Source organism: Protopterus annectens, chromosome 1.part1, assembly GCF_019279795.1.
Source record: "Protopterus annectens isolate FY-2018-M chromosome 1.part1, PAN1.0, whole genome shotgun sequence".
Classification (NCBI taxonomy): domain Eukaryota; kingdom Metazoa; phylum Chordata; order Ceratodontiformes; family Protopteridae; genus Protopterus; species Protopterus annectens.
Window position 1 is genome coordinate 767,210,122 of NC_056726.1, and position 15,741 is coordinate 767,225,862.

Below are 15,741 nucleotides of genomic sequence, written 5' to 3' on the forward strand. Positions count from 1 at the left end.
GGTCACGCTTCAGTCCATTCTACCCTTTTTGGGTCAGGACAATTGGATGTGCTCCGTAGACCTTCAGGATGCGTACTACCTTATCAAAATAGACACACACTAATGTATCCAGGGAATCCAGCAATAAAACAACCAACGATCGAAAAAGCAGCTCCCCTGAATGAAACACCACGATCCACAGTATCCAAATCCTTTATTGAGCGAAGTACATAAGCAATAGGTTAAGCGCTTTCATCTACTCAACGTAGATTTCTTCAGAACAACTTACATACTCAATACTACACTTTAAATACTTTCTAAAAGCCCGCCAAAAAAACTAATTATCTAATTACCTAACCAATCAAGCATTCATTAAAATTTAAAAGCACAAAACAACAATCTCATTTTTATCATATAAATTCATTCATATACCATGGTTTAATTTCTTAATAAAGGTTTGCCATTCTAGAAATGGTTAGGAACAACCCGAGGGGGTGTGATATTAAATCTATCCTAGGGGAGAAAGAGATTCAATGGCAGTTTAGACTGAATGCAGCCAGTCCACCAGGCATCAATGAGTATATTCCCACCAAACCTTTATTAAGAAATTAAACTATGGTATATGAATTAATTTATGTTCGTTAGTCCTTTATGTATACATTTTATCAATTTAATATATAAGAATATATTATATTTATTAGTAAGGATTTTTATCACATGTAAATTTATGAAGGTTTTAGTATTATATTAATGAGTTTTATTTAATTATATAATTATTCATCAGTTTATATGATAAAAATGAGTTTGTTGTTTTGTGCTTTTAAATTTTAATGAATGCTTGATTGGTTAGGTAATTAGATAATTTGTTTTTTTTGGCGGGCTTTTAGAAAGTATTTAAAGTGTAGTATTGAGTATGTAAGTTGTTCTGAAGAAATCTACGTTGAGTAGATGAAAGCGCTTAACCTATTTCTTATGTAATTAGCTCAATAAAGGATTTGGATACTGTGGATCGTGGTGTTTCATTCAGGGGAGCTGCTTTTTCGACCGTTGGTTGTTTTATATCAAAATAGACAGGCGCACCAGAAGGTTTCTCCGCTTTCGGCTGGGAGCCAGTCACTATCAATTCAGAGCCCTGCCCTTTGGTCTCACCACAGCCCCCAGGGTGTTCACCAAATGCATGGCAGTGGTTACGGCTCATTGAGACGGCGAGGATTCCAGGTGTTTCCATATCTAGACTGGCTCCTTACTGCTTCCACCAGGCATCAGCTACTGCGAGCCAGGGATTATACCATCCAAACTTGCTCCGTGCTAGGCATCTCAAATTTCGAAAAGTCTGCATTGTTGCCTTGTCAGTCTATAACCTTTATAGGCGCAAGATTAAATACAAATGAGCTGTCTGCAAAACTTCCTCTAGACAGTGTGTCAGACATTCGCCGACATGTGCAGGTCTTACTACAGTGCAAGAGGATTCAGGCCAGATTTGTACTAAAAACCTTGGGTCTCATGGCAGCAGCAATCATACTAGTTCCCCTGGCTCGTTTTCACATGCAGACTCCTCAGTGGATGCTCTTTACCCAATGGTCTTTTCAACGACTTCCGATGTCTCACAACATAATAATCACTCAATCATGCAAAGACCACCTGGCTTGGTGGATGGTCTCCCCTCTAGTACTCCAGGGCAGACCGTTTGTTCTTCCTCTTCCTGTTGCCACGGTGACCACGGATGCCTCCCTGATCGGGCTGGGAGGGGCATTTTCAGGGCAGGACTGTCCAGGGCACTTGGCAACCTCTAGAGTACCACCTGCACATAAAAGTCTTGGAGATGAGAGCGGTGCTTTTAGCGTTACAAGCTCTTCAGGACTCTCTACCCACCAGGACTATTGCACTTCAAACAGACAATATGTCTGTAGTGTGGTACATCAACAAGCAGGGCGGAACCAAGTCCTATCCCCTATGTCGAGAAGCACTCAGACTCTGGCAGTGGGCGATCTCCTCTCAACGGTTTCTGATAGCAACACACATCCCCGGGAAGTCCAACGTCATAGCGGACTGGCTAAGCAGAACTATTCTCATGCCTCACGAGTGGTCTCTCAATCAGTCAGTAGCGGACAAAATTTTCCGCAGATGGGGTCAACCTTGCTGCGACCTTTTCGCAACTCCTCTCAACAAGTGCGACGATTTCTTCCCTCTCTTCCCCCTCCCCGGCCACTCCCCCAGAGACGCTTTAGTTCACGATTGGCCCCGGGGTCTTCTGTATGCATTTCCACCTTTTCCCCTAATTCCCAAACTAATTCAGAAGGCGATTGCATTGGAATCCAGGATGATCCTCATTGTCCCCTTACTGGCCTCGACAGATTTGGTTCCCATTCCTGCATTGTCATCTGCTGGAGCAGCCTTGGAATCTGGACCCAGTGCCAGACCTCTTGGTCCATCAGTCGGGCGGGCTGCACCAATCCCTTCAGTCTCTCAACCTCACAGCTTGGTTGCTCCACTTCCAACCTTAGCCAGGCTTCCACATATTTCTCAGCCGGTGCGTGAAATCATCCTTTCTTCACACAAATCTATCACCAGGAAGACTTATGTTAGTAAGTGGAAATGTTTCTCTTTCTGGGCAGAGACTAGGAATATAGACCCCTTTACAGCCCCTGTCCATCACGTTCTAGATTTGTTAGCATAACTTTTTCAAGCTGGTTCCTCGTCTGCCACCATTAGGGTCCAATTAGCTGCTATTGCAAATTTCCATGCTGGCCTGTCAGAAACCAGCATCATGTCCCACAAACTTTGCAAGGCCTTTCTTCAAAGGACTATTTTGCTTAGGCCCCCGGTCAGAGATCCCCCGCCTCCGTGGGATTTAAACTTGATATTAGCTTCCTTGATTCTCCCACCTTTTGAACCTGCGGCTTCCTGTTCCTTAAAATTACTCTCCTTGAAAACTCTCTTTTTAGTAGCCATCACCTCAGCTAGGAGAGTTTCGGAACTTCAAGCCCTCTGTATTCGTCCTCCTTGCCTTGTGTTTCACAAGGATAGAGTTTCACTCAGGACTAATCCTTCTTTACTGCCCAAGATACCTTCTGAGACAAACCAGAATCAGGCTATTGATCTACTTGTCTTTTTTCCTAACTATTTGAACAAAGCTGAACAAAAGTTACACCAATTGGACGTTCATAGGCAGTTACGTTTTTATTTGGACAGGACTAAGCAAAGAAGAAAATTAGACAAACTCTTTCTGTCCTATGCTGAGGGCTAACAGGGCCTGCCAGTTTCTAAAGTAACCTTATCCAGGTGGTTGTCCTCTATTATTACTTTGATTTATCAGCTGAGACATAATGAACTCCCTACTAAACCTAAAGGTCATTCCACCAGAGCGTTAGCTACTTCGGTAGCTTTTCAAGCTGGACTACCAATGGAATCTATTTGTGCTGCAGCCACATGGGCCACTCCTCATACCTTCATTTCACATTATAAGTTGGATATGGCCTCTGGGAGTAGAGCTGATTTTGGTTCCACTGTGCTCAAGAGTCTGTTCCGATGAGCCATCCAGGACTAAGGTGCTAGGGACTCTGTCCCAACCAGCAAGAATGAAGGCGAGATAGACAACTTAACATTAAGAAGTTATGTACCTACCATAACGTTCCATGTTAGTTGTCTTCTTTTTGCCTTCTTTCTTGCGTCCCACCCTCCATCCCCCTAGCCTGGACAGACCAGAAAGAGTCCCTTTTTGAGGCCTTCTTCCTCTGGCTGAGTCTTATCTGGGTTACGTCCTCCTCTGTTTTAGTACTGTAGGCAAACTTGTATTTTGGACAGGTGTCCTTAAAATTTTTTCTATGGTGTTAGCACTGCCAAACGAGATCTGGGTATCTAGCGCCAATCATTGTGGGGATAAGGGGAGGCCTCGAGCCAGTAAATAGCTCTCGAGCTTTAGTAGATGGCTGATTCAGAGCTGAGGATAGGCTCCGAACCCAACCAGCAAGAAAGAAGGCGAGAAGAAGACAACTAACATGGAACGTTATGGTAGGTACATAACTTATCTTCCATGCGGACAGGGTTTCACTCAGGACTAACCCATCAGTTATGCCCAAGGTGGTGTCTAGTGTGGCTTTAAACCAATCCATTCGATGTCCTCTACTTTGAATCTTTCTAAACTAAGTACCTGGGCCGGACTCTTTCTTGCCTCAGGTGTGTCAGAAAAAGTTAATAATTGTTTATTGGCTAGGCTGGAAATACCTCATAAAAGATTTCCACTCCTTCTTTGATGTCTTTTGCCAACCTTTTTCCTTAATCCTCAGAATAAAGGGGAAAGGATCCTGCACTCCCTGGACGTACAAAGGCAGCTTAGGTTCTATCTTAATAGGGGACTAATCCTTTCAGAAAATATGACCAGCTGCTAGTCAGCTTTGCTGCAGGGACAGAGAGGGCAAGGCCATTTCAAAGCAAACCATTTCTAAATGGATAGCACACTGCATCTATTTCTGCTACAAACACCATGGGAATCCTACCCCACAGGGGATCAGAACACATTCCACTAGGGGCTACATCAACCTCTACAGCATTTCTCAGGGGAGTCCTTACCAGGGACATCCTGGAAGCTGCAATCTGGAGCTCTGTACACACCTTCACAAAGCATTGCCTCTTACCTATCTCTTCCAAATCCAGAGCTAGATTTGCCACAGCATTTTTACATGGCCTGATTGCCAGCCCTAATGCTTCTTGACTGCCTTCATCCATCCTCCGCTTTGGGAATCAACCCAAATGTGATGACTGCAACAGTGAAACACGAAGAACATAGTACAGTTGTGTACACATACCATAAATGTAGATGTTAGTGTATTCACTGTTGCAGTCCTGGTTACCCTCCCTCCAGCCCCCCGACTGTTCTGTACTTTTACCTATTCTTTTTTGTTTGGGTCATATCTTATAACATTGGTATTTACTTTCCACTGGAGGTATTCCACACCATGTAATTGATTCCTATTGTGGGGGCTCCTGACCTCTGGGGCAAAACAGATGTAATGGCATTGGCTGCATGTTTTGTACTTCTGACGACCTGATGTCATGGAAGAAATGACAGAATCTGAAACAGAAATCCCAAGATTCTGGTATTCAGGCCGACTGCGGGCTACCTGCAGGCAGATAACCCAAATGTGATGACTGCAACAGTGAATACTCTCGAACATCTACATCTATGGTAAGTGTACACAACTGTACTTTCTCATGGCAATCTTCCATGGTCTGTTGACAGTGGCTCAGAATGTCTATGTCACGGGTTAATTTCTCCTCTGACTGTCCATTTCTTTTAGGAGTTGAAATCGAGAGAGGAAACTGTGGACCCAACTCCAGTCTTGCAGGTACATCTTGAGGTAATTGCTACTCATTTTACTTTTGTCATTGGCTTGGCTTTTGTCCATCTAGTGTTAGCTGATGGAGTGACTTTTGAATCTTCCAGTTGCACATGATGATTATTTGCGTAGATTTATTTTCTTCAAACCTCATCCTTAGCCAGACTGGGCTGAAGGTGTGCACTCAAGAGTTTATGGCATTGAAATGAGATATTAAGCTTCTAGTGGCATGTAGAATGGTGGTTGTGTGGCTTAACCCATAGGAACTTGATACCAGTACTCCTTCCTGCTTGGGTTAGTCATACTTGAAACCAAGTGTTCTTTATCTGTCATTATTTACTGTGCGTGCCAATGCTAACACTTCTGCAAGTTCTGGGGTGATCTAAATCTGAGAGAGCAGAGCTTCTGGTGTTACCCTTGGGCAGCCAGTTGAATGCAATGTTTTTTTTTTTCTGAGATGAAGAGAGCTTTGAATGTTTTTGAATTCCTTTCACTTAACAGTACAAAGATTTTAAGAATGTTCTGCAGTTCTTCAGGTTTTATTTTTTGCTAGGTCTATAGTTGTCCTGCAAAGGCAGGTGCCCTTTCCACAGAACTAACATTTCCTGATGGTCTTGCATAGACTCTCATGCTTACTCTGCTGATAATGCTCTGTTTTCCTCTGGTAGATTGGAATGAGGCTTTGGTTAACGACCCAAAGGCTAGCTTCTCAGTAGCCTTGCCTCAGCCAGTGCCATCTTCCTCCTGCCTTGCTGATGGACTGTGCCACTGGGCGGCTTGAAAATAAGGGCAGTGCTGGGAACATTATGCATTTTTTGAGGCTTAGAGACGAGCTGTGCTTCTCATCTGTTCCACTTTCAGGCCATCTTGGTGGAGGCTGCATTGACTATTCTAGAGTCTTTGCCTAAATTTGAAGTCAGGGAAAATCTCTCATTCTGATTTATATTACCACAATCTCACCTTTTATGTGGAGTTTGTGATAGAGTCCCTGACTTAGGGCTCAAGCACTAGTGTGTACTTTAATCATTTAGATTGGATGCGTGTCCCATTTGAGAAAGTTGCCTTGAAGTCCTTTTGCTGTTTTTTTTTCCTTTTGGCAAACACTGCCTTTTTAATTTAAGATTTCAGTCCACGCAAGCTGCATATTTGGTTGCTAGATGATTTCTTCTTTCTCGTATTTTACCCTTCCCTATTATTTGACTAATTTTTCAGCTTTCGGTGAGGAAGAGAAGGCTCTATGAGAATCCTAGAATGTTAGGCCAATTACTCATGCTGAGCCCTGCAAAAAGAATGGCTGGTCTCTGGTAGAATCCTAGGCTAGTCTCCGGTCCTTAGTTGCTGCTTTGTGTGGTGTTTAAGGGCTGCAGTTTTCCAAGGTTCCAAAGGATCCACTTTCTAGCATTTGAGTCTGGGCTACCACTTCACCTCCTTTTCTGCAGTGCATCACTGCTATGTTGTTGAACCATTTTGTTGGTTGGAGGTTGCTGTGCTTCTCAGTGGAAGTGCTGTGGACCTCCTTTTCAGTTCTTTGGGCATGGGAGGGGCATACATCTCCCTTGTCATGTAGAGGGAAGGCAGACCATGGTACTAATGAGATGGGGACCTTTTTGTCCTTGTCCACCCTGATTCCTACTGGTTCACAATTCTGTTAATGCTATCATATTTGCCTCTGCTCCATAAAACCTCATTGATCCATAGCGATCAGTTTTGTTAACATGTTTGTCAACATTAGCTAAGACTATGGCAAACTTTTAGTAACTATTTTGAAAAACTAAATGTGTACATGTGAAGTTGGATCTGAAGGGTCTTTGCCTTCTGCTGGCAATACTACTACCACTGCTTTCTTCCAGGTTGCTTGGCATTTCCCTCCCTTTTTATAATATTGTTGAACAAAGCCTTCAAGTTATGTTACACTCTTTCCTCATTTCCAAAATTTCTACAAGAGTGCCATCTGTTCCTGGTGACATCTTTAATTCATTATACATCACTGTTTATTATTTTTCCTATTTTAGTTATTGTTGATCTGCTGTCTTAACTGTAAAAATATCCATGAATACCTTTTCTTGATCTCATTTCTGTGCTTTATACTAATTTTCATAAAATATCTGTAGTTACCTTTATAAAGCTTCTACTGGTTCTTTGGTCATTTTATCTCGTCTCCCTAAGTTTGGTGATGACCCCTTTCTGTCCCCTTAGTCAGTGCACTAAAGATATTTGTTCTTTTGGAAGAGAATTTGATGGTCGTGTTTGTGTTGCGTTCCTAACTTGTGGCAATGTTCGTAATGTTTACTGTTGCAGTCATCACATTTGGGTTATCCCTGCCAGGGTAGCCCTCGGCTGGCCCGAATGGCAGAGGCTTAGTATTTCTGTATCGGTTGCTGTTGCTTCAGGACTGATATCAGATCATTAGTAGTATAAAGTAAGGCAACCAACGCCATTACCCCAGTCTTTCTTTCCGAGGAGCACGAAGCAGAAGCAGTTTGCATGAATGCCGGTCGGCCGCTACCTGAGTTTCGTCTTCCGAATTGAAGCTGAAGTCTTCTAAAAGCTAAGTACCCTGTTGGAGATCCTTTTTTCTTGCTTTAACCAATGTCAGAAAAAGTTAACAATTGTCTCGCCTTTGGAAAGCAAATACCACACCGAGACTTTCACTTTTACTGCATCACTTGCTTAGACCCAGACCACGACATCCGTCACTGTTGCTTTTGTGCTTTTACCACCAGAGGTATACGTCATCAGGCACTTATTGTAGCTACATATTTTCGCTTACAGTCCTCTAATTCCGATATGGCTTCAGTAAGTCATCCGACAGCAGATCTCCCGAAAAAACGTAAGGATATAGACTGAGACTGACTGCACAGGTCTAAACTTACCGACGATGGACGATAATTCCATTAAGCTAGTTGTCAATTCTCCAGTCAGTGAGTTAGTTTCACAGCCTCTGATTCCTGCTTCTGTGGGTTCGCAGGCCGCTACCGAGGCCCTTTCGGAGTCTGGTATTCCGCAAAAGTCTTCTTCGACTTAAGGGTCCTGTGGTTGTCTCACCCTTGGATTTGTCTGGAGCCACTGAGCAAGCATTGGCTTCCGAGGAAGTGCTTCGCACTATTGATTCTCATCTGACAACTTTTCACGTCTACCATTCTTTCAAATACTACCAAGTTTCTATGGCCCAGGGTATGTGCCACACCAAAGAAACCGACCCAATCTCAGACACCTGCTTCCTTGCCTCAGTCTCAAATGCTTAAAATGGCGGAAGACCTTATTATGCTGATCAGGGGAAGCCAAGCTACCCCTTCCAAAAGGAAGAGATCTGTTCCCAGTAGTTTTACCTGAACAGGAGTCTGATGACTCTGATGCATCTGAGTACGAAGACCTGAAACCCCTCTCTGCGTATGAGGATTCTGATGCAGAGGAATCCATTCCTTCAGCCTCTCCACCCGAGGACTATTCCTTTGGGGAAACCCTTCATACCTTAAGGGAGCATTTCCAATTGGAATGTCAGGACTGCCTTCAGTCTAAAGAGAGACTGAGTATTCCTGTATCTTCTACCGAACATACCCTGGTCATTCCCCCAGTCCTGGATGTTGTGGATGATTTTTTTCTTGAATCCAGTTTGACTCCTGACACACTCCCTCCTGCACCCAGAAAACCTGACTGGTATTAGATTCCCTGCCTCACACAGATTTCTTTTCAAAAAACCCTACCGCTGACCTTGAGGTAATTTCTCAAGGGCCCAAAGGAATTAAAGCAACCTCTGCTAACAATCCCACTCCTCTGATAGGGATTCCCAGGCATTAGACAGAGGAGGTAAAAAAGTATACACCTCTGCTACTCTTGCTGTCAGAGCACTAAATTGCCAGTTCCATATGCTAAAATTTCAGGAACGTACCTTTGAACTCCTCAAACAAAGTGTTTTCCTTTCCTTCTAGTGTAGAATCTAGAGTGTTACAAGAGTTAATGTATTCCGCAAGTGAAGTGACTAAGCATACCTTACATTGTGGTTTTGACGCTCTAGTAGCTTCTTGCAGGGCAGCAGTCATCGGTTCTCTACTTAGAAGACATGCATGGCTTAAGGAACCACCCTTGCCAGACCATGTTAGATCTAAATTATTGGATGCACCCTTGCACAACGACAGCTTATTTGGCACTAAGGCAGAAGAGGCCATAAAAAAGATGAAAGAAAAAGCTAAATCAATGTATGCAGACAGTTAAGGATTTCTTTTAGGTCCAGCAGGTATTGCCCCTCCAAGCACTGGTCCTTTCCTGCTCCCACCAGGTCAGTTCAGCCCAGACCCCAGGGAAGCAGGCCCCCCCCCCGGCAGACAAATGCCACAGGAAGTGCAGAAATCAAAACAATGGAATTCCTCCACTCAAAAACCAGGGAGTTCTAAGCCACCCCCTCATGATAAGAACTCACAATGACTCTCCTCCCCCACCCCCTCTGTCTGCCGACCTACACTTACCCCATAGGGGGAAAACTCTCCTTTCACGCAAGCAGCTGGACCACCCTTACCAATGACCGCTGGATCCTCAACATAGTATCCCAGGGATAGAAATTTTCATTCCACACTCTTCCAACCCCAAAAGGGTTCCCAGATCTACCGCCAAACCAGTGGGCAGAGGAGAAAAAGCAAGTTCTTTCCCTGCTCTCTCCGAGGGCAATAGAGCACGTTCCTGCAGAATGGATAGGCCAAGGTTTCTACTCCAAACTATTTCTGGTACCCAGAAAAGAGTGTACCTGGTACCCTCCCCTCGATCTATTCATTCTAAACACCTTCCTGGTGATACCAAAATTCAAAATGCTCACCCTCTAGCAACTGCTACCCATACTCTCCAAGGATGCTTGGCTAGCCACCCTAGACCTAAGAGACCTTCCTCCACATCCCTGTTAGGGAATCATGCAGGAAATATCTACTTTTCAGGCAAGATCCATGCACTTTCAGTTCTCTGCGCTTCCCTTTGACTTGTGTACTGCTACCAGAGTTTTCACAAAATGTCTGGCTCCCGTCATTGCCTTTTGCAGACAAAGGAATATCCAAATTTATCCATACGTAGATGATTGCCTGTTTCAGGCAGACGGGAAAAACTGCTCAAGCACCTGGCCTTTGTAAAGTCCCTACTGACCTCCCTAGGGTACATCATCAACGAAAAGAAATCCAAGCTGTTACCCACCCAAAGGATTATATTACTGGGAGCAAGCCTGGACACTGCTTCCCAGATGGCATTCCTTACACCAGAAATGCAAACTTACCTATCAGCCTACTTCTCTCAACTAGCCGCCAGACCCCAGTTATCTGCAAGGAGAATCTGCAAGCCCTGGGGTTCATGGCATCTTGCGTTCTACTTATTACATATGCCACACTGCATATGAGGAAACTTCAATGATACCTAAAAACCCTTTGGTGTCAACACTCTCAAGACCTAGAAAGTCTTATACCAGTGATACCTTGCTTGAGGAAAGTTTTTCTTTGGTGAGCAGCAGCATGTTCCCACAACAAGGGACCACCTTTCTCACCCCCCCTGCTGCTCAGACCCTCACCACAGACACATCAGACTATGCCTGGGGTGCTCAACTGGACGGCAGGTAGATACAGGGCCAATGGAGCCCCCAGCAAGTCTATTTGCACATCAACCAGAAAGAGATGTTAGCTGTCCAGCATGATCTCCCCAGGGCCTCTCCTGATCAAAACAGACAATCACCACTGTAATGTGGTATATCAACAAGCAGGGAGGGACTCACTCCTACCCTCTGTTCAGGCTAGTCAATACTCTTTGGCACACAGCCTCTTCTATGCAACTCTGCCTGTTAGCACAATTCCTGCCAGGTTCTCTAAACTCTCTGGCAGACCACGTAAGCAGAAATCTTCTCGACCCACATGAGTGGCACCTAGACAAAAGAACCTTCACCCTAATAACTCAGAAATGAGGCACCCCGAAGGTCGACCTCTTTGCCTCCCACACCAACCATCAGTTCAGCAAGTTCTGCACCAGAGAACATCACTGCATGGCTTGGAAAGTGGATGCCCTATCCTTCCCCTGGGGCCAATCTATCGGTTTATACATTTTCTTCACTAACTCTCGTCACCAGGGTACTGCTCAAAATAAGGGAGTAAAAACCAAGGACAATTCTGATTGCTCCAGACTGGCTTTGCCAGCACTGGTAGCCATTGCTGCGCAGCCTGTCCCCTCTGCCACCATGGCATCTCACTCTGACCCCAACCCTCCTGACCCAGGTGGAGAATTCATGCACCCCCAATTGCAGCCCCTCAATTTGACAGCCTGGCTTATTCCTTGACCCCACTGATCAATCTGTTAACCTCAGTTAACAGGTTCTAGATATTATACATGAGGCCAGATGCCCTAGCACTAGAAAGTCTTATGCTGACAAATGGAAAAGGTTCTGCACCTGGATTCAGGCCAGGGAGCTGATACGGCACAGCCCTCCCTACCTCTCATCCTGGATTACCTAGCTGACCTGCTACACAGTGGTCTCCTTTTCCTCTTAAAATTCATGCCTCTATCTCTGGTCATTTCCACGCTGAATAGCCCCTTTTCTCACAACCTCTGATCAGGCAATTCCTAAGAGGGGCTAGCAACTTGAGGCCTCCCAGAAGAGCACCCACCCCAGCTTTGGGACCTTAACTTTGTGTTTGAAAAGCTCACCCTGACACCCTTTGAACCAGCATCTTCAGCAGAGGTAAAATGTCTCTCCTGGAAGACAGCTTTTCTTCTGGCCATCACTTCAGCCAGAAGACTCTCCGAGCTACAAGCACTCATGGCTGTGGAGCCCTTCATCATCTTCCCTGCTGACAAGGTTTCCCTAAAGACTAACCCATCCTTCATGCCCAAATTGGTGTCCAATGTGTCTCTCAACCAATCCATTCATTTGCCCACCTTTTTTTCCTGACCCACAAAACAAGGGGGAAAGGATCCTGCACTCTCTTGATGTGCACAGATAGCTCAGATTCTATCTAGACAGGACTAAACCATTCAGAAAGTTTGATCAATTACTGATTAGCTTTGCTGCAGGTCAGAGGGCAAAGCCATTTCCAAACAAACAATTTCCAAATGGATACACACTGCATCCATTTCTGTTACAAGCAACACGGGAAACCTCCACCTAAGGGGGTCAGGACTCTCTCCACCAGACCAGCCTCCACCTCTGCAGCTTTCCTCAGAGGAGTCCCCACCAGGGACATTCTGGAGGCTGACAACTGGACATATGTTCACACTTTCACCAAGCATTACCACCTGCCTATTTTCTCCAAATCCAGGGCAGACTTTGCCACTGCAGTCTTACAGGGCATCCTAGCCAGTCCGTAGTCTCCTTGACTGCCTCTCCACCCTTTTTCTCAGCTTTGGGAATCAACCCAAATGTGATTGCAACAGTGAAACACGAAGAACATAGTACAGTTGTGTACACTTAACATAAATGTATGTGTTTGAGTGTATTCACTTGTTGCAGTCCTGGTTTCCCTCCCTCCACCCCCCTCTTTTTTTCCTCTCTCTCCCTCTACTTACAAGGAACATTTTGGTATTTACTTTCTACTGGTGGGATTCTTCCACCATAACCTGGCTCACACTTGGGGGGGGGGCTCCTGACAAGGCAAGAAAAACTGATGTAATGGCGTTGGTTGCCTTACTTTATACTACTGATGACCTGACATCAGTCCTGAAGCGACAGCAACAGACTGAGAAGTACTAAGCCTCTGGCATTCGGGCCACCCGAGGGCTACCCTGGCAGGGATAACCCAAATGTGATGACTGCGACAGTGAATACACTCAGTCTACATTTATGGTAAGTGTACCCAACTGTACTTTTCCAAGCATAGAAGCCCTTAGCCAGCCTGGCTAAGAGGTAATAGTTTTCCTCCTCCTGGAGCTGGCGGGCACCCTATCCGACATCACTATACTTTGGTATAAGTGTAGTCGGCTGGTTCCACGATCTCAAGTCTTTCTTGCTATTGGAGCCTGAAGCAGTGTGCTGGTCAGTGAATCTGTCATTCCACACCAGAGAAGGAAGACTTCAGACAGCTGAGTACCTTGTTGAACCGTTTTGTCTTGTTTGACTAATATCAGAGAAGATAGTCTGTGCTGTGGCAAATCGATACCACACCAGGACTTGTACTCTGTGCCATTTGCTTGGGGTTGGAACTTGATGTCCCCAACTGTAGCTTTTCTACTCACTTTAATGGCAGGATCATTAGGCTTAGGGCAGAGGTTTTAGCAAGTTAACTTAGAATCCACAACCAAAAAGGAGGAAAAAGTGCTGACATGACACCAATAACCATACAAAAAACAGCACTTCAGAGATGATCAGCTGTGGGTAACCACACAGTGTGGATAAAAGTTGTTTTATTAACCCCTTAGGCTTTACACTATTGTGTGGCTATCTACGGTTGGTCTTGACGTTTGAAGTGCAGTTTATTTTGTCTGGTTATCGTAATGAGTCATTAGACCGTTCATCTGTTGGTCGAGCTGAGGCCAATATCCCTAAACAGAGAAGGAAAAGCAATTAAGGCTTAGGGCCTGTGATGACGCTCGCCCGCCGTTGGCCAGTCCTCCTAGGCTTATCACTTAAGGTAAGGTGCCTTCGCTGCCCCCTTCTGCAACCAAAGTGGTGGTGCAGGCCTCTATCAAAACCTGTGAGGAGTCCGATATGCCTTTAGGGTCCCTTAACTTCTTTAAAGCCATAACACTCTATTTGTCGGGTGGGTCCAGGACCGCTATGCAGGCTCAGGCTTCTGATGACTGTGCTAAGACTGACAGATCTTCGCATAGTCTAGATGTTGCATCAGCCTTTCGCCTACAGGAGGCAGTTGTGCATTTTGTGCCGGAGGTATGTCACAGACTAAAATCTAAGGCCACTCACAAAAAAGCATCTCCAACCCAGTCTCAGCTTAGGCCTACTGGCTCCTGTTCCCAGGCATATCAACAGGATCTTGTGAGGTTGGCTGAAGATCTAATCTCTCTGGTTAGATCAGGTGGTGGTCTCGAGTTTTTACCAGGTAAGAGAGAGACCCCTCCAGAAGGTGTCTCTGGTTCTTTTGACTTTGATGAGGACTTTGACAAGTAAGATTTTGCCTTTGAAGAGGGTGCTACTGTGATCTCCTTTGGGGACTCAGACTCTGAGGAGAATCTTGTATTGGCCTCCCCTCTTGAGGATATTTCCATTAGGGAAACACTGCACACCTTGAGAGAACACTTCAACTGGGAAGCCCAAGACAACCCACAGTCTAAGAAAAGAGTTAGGGAATTTCTTGCCTCCATGAATACACACACCCTTCAACATTCCTCCTGTCTTAGAGGTGATGGATGATGTTTTCCAGGACTCGTTAAAATCAGTCTCCCTGCCTCTCACTCCTAGAAAGTCAGGTTTTATAGGGTTCTTGATTCACACAAACACATCTGTTTTAAGATCCCCGTGGCTGATCCTGAGGTTGTGACCCCTGGCCGTAAGGAAGCAAAAGCTAGCTTGTTCAAAACCCCCTTTCCTAATGACAAGGAAAGCTGGGCCTTGGATAGATTTGGCAAAAAAGTTTGCACATGTGCTACCCTCGCCATGCAGGCCTTAAACTGCTAGTTTCAGTTGGTTAAAATATTCTGGACCAAATGTAACCGAAATTGATGGGTGTGGAGAACAGGGGTGTCTCTAAGGAGTTGTTTGGCTTTTGTAACTCCTTCTCTCAGGTAGCCAAACACTCCCTCCACTGTGGCTATGATGCTGTGGAAGCTGTAGAAAATAGAAGAGAAGGCCAGATCCATGCAAACTCTTATGGACTTCAAGTCCATCCTCTTAGCTTCAGCAGAAACTACCCCACCAAGCACTGGTCCTTTCCTTCTCAATCCAATGCTAGGCAAAGAAAGCCCCATAAGAAAAGGAGCTAAAGACACAGCCAGCAACCCAAGTAATGGTCACTAACAGGGGAGTAACAGTGATCTAGACTAGGGAGGAGGCTGTCACTGTTCTGTGAAATCTGGGCTCGCATTTCTGCAGACTAGGGCGTGCTAAACATTATTTCAAAGGGATACAAGCTCAAATTCAAGTGACCCTTAGTTCCCCCAGGCTTTCCAGACATCCCACCAAAACGAAAACCTGATGTATTGGTCCATATAGTTACTGTGCACTTGGGGCTCTGTGGAACCAGTTCCAGAACACTTGCAAGGAAGAGAATTGTACTCCAGACTCTTCTGGTGCCCAGAAAAGAAGGTACATGGCAGCCAATACTAGACCTGTCAAGGCTCAACAAATGCCTGCAGGTCCCAAAATTCAAGATGTTAATCTTTAAACTTCTACTCATGATCCCTTTCAGTGCTCTCGTAGTCACCCTGGATTTAAAAGATGCAGATCTTCATATCCGTATAGAAGAATCACACAAGCTTCTTACATTTCAGAGTGCAGGTACCAAGCACCATCAGTTCTGTG

At 45.0% G+C, this 15,741-nt stretch overlaps 1 protein-coding gene across 1 annotated transcript in view; it reads left to right on the top strand.

The window, feature by feature from the left end:
* UBAP2 (ubiquitin associated protein 2) overlaps nucleotides 1-15,741 on the top strand; it is a 2,620,504-nt gene that overhangs the window by 1,270,394 nt on the left and 1,334,369 nt on the right. The window contains exon 8 of the mRNA XM_044087268.1: nucleotides 5,277-5,336. Coding sequence (XP_043943203.1) covers nucleotides 5,277-5,336 — 60 coding nt within the window. The remainder of the gene's footprint in view (nucleotides 1-5,276; nucleotides 5,337-15,741) is intronic.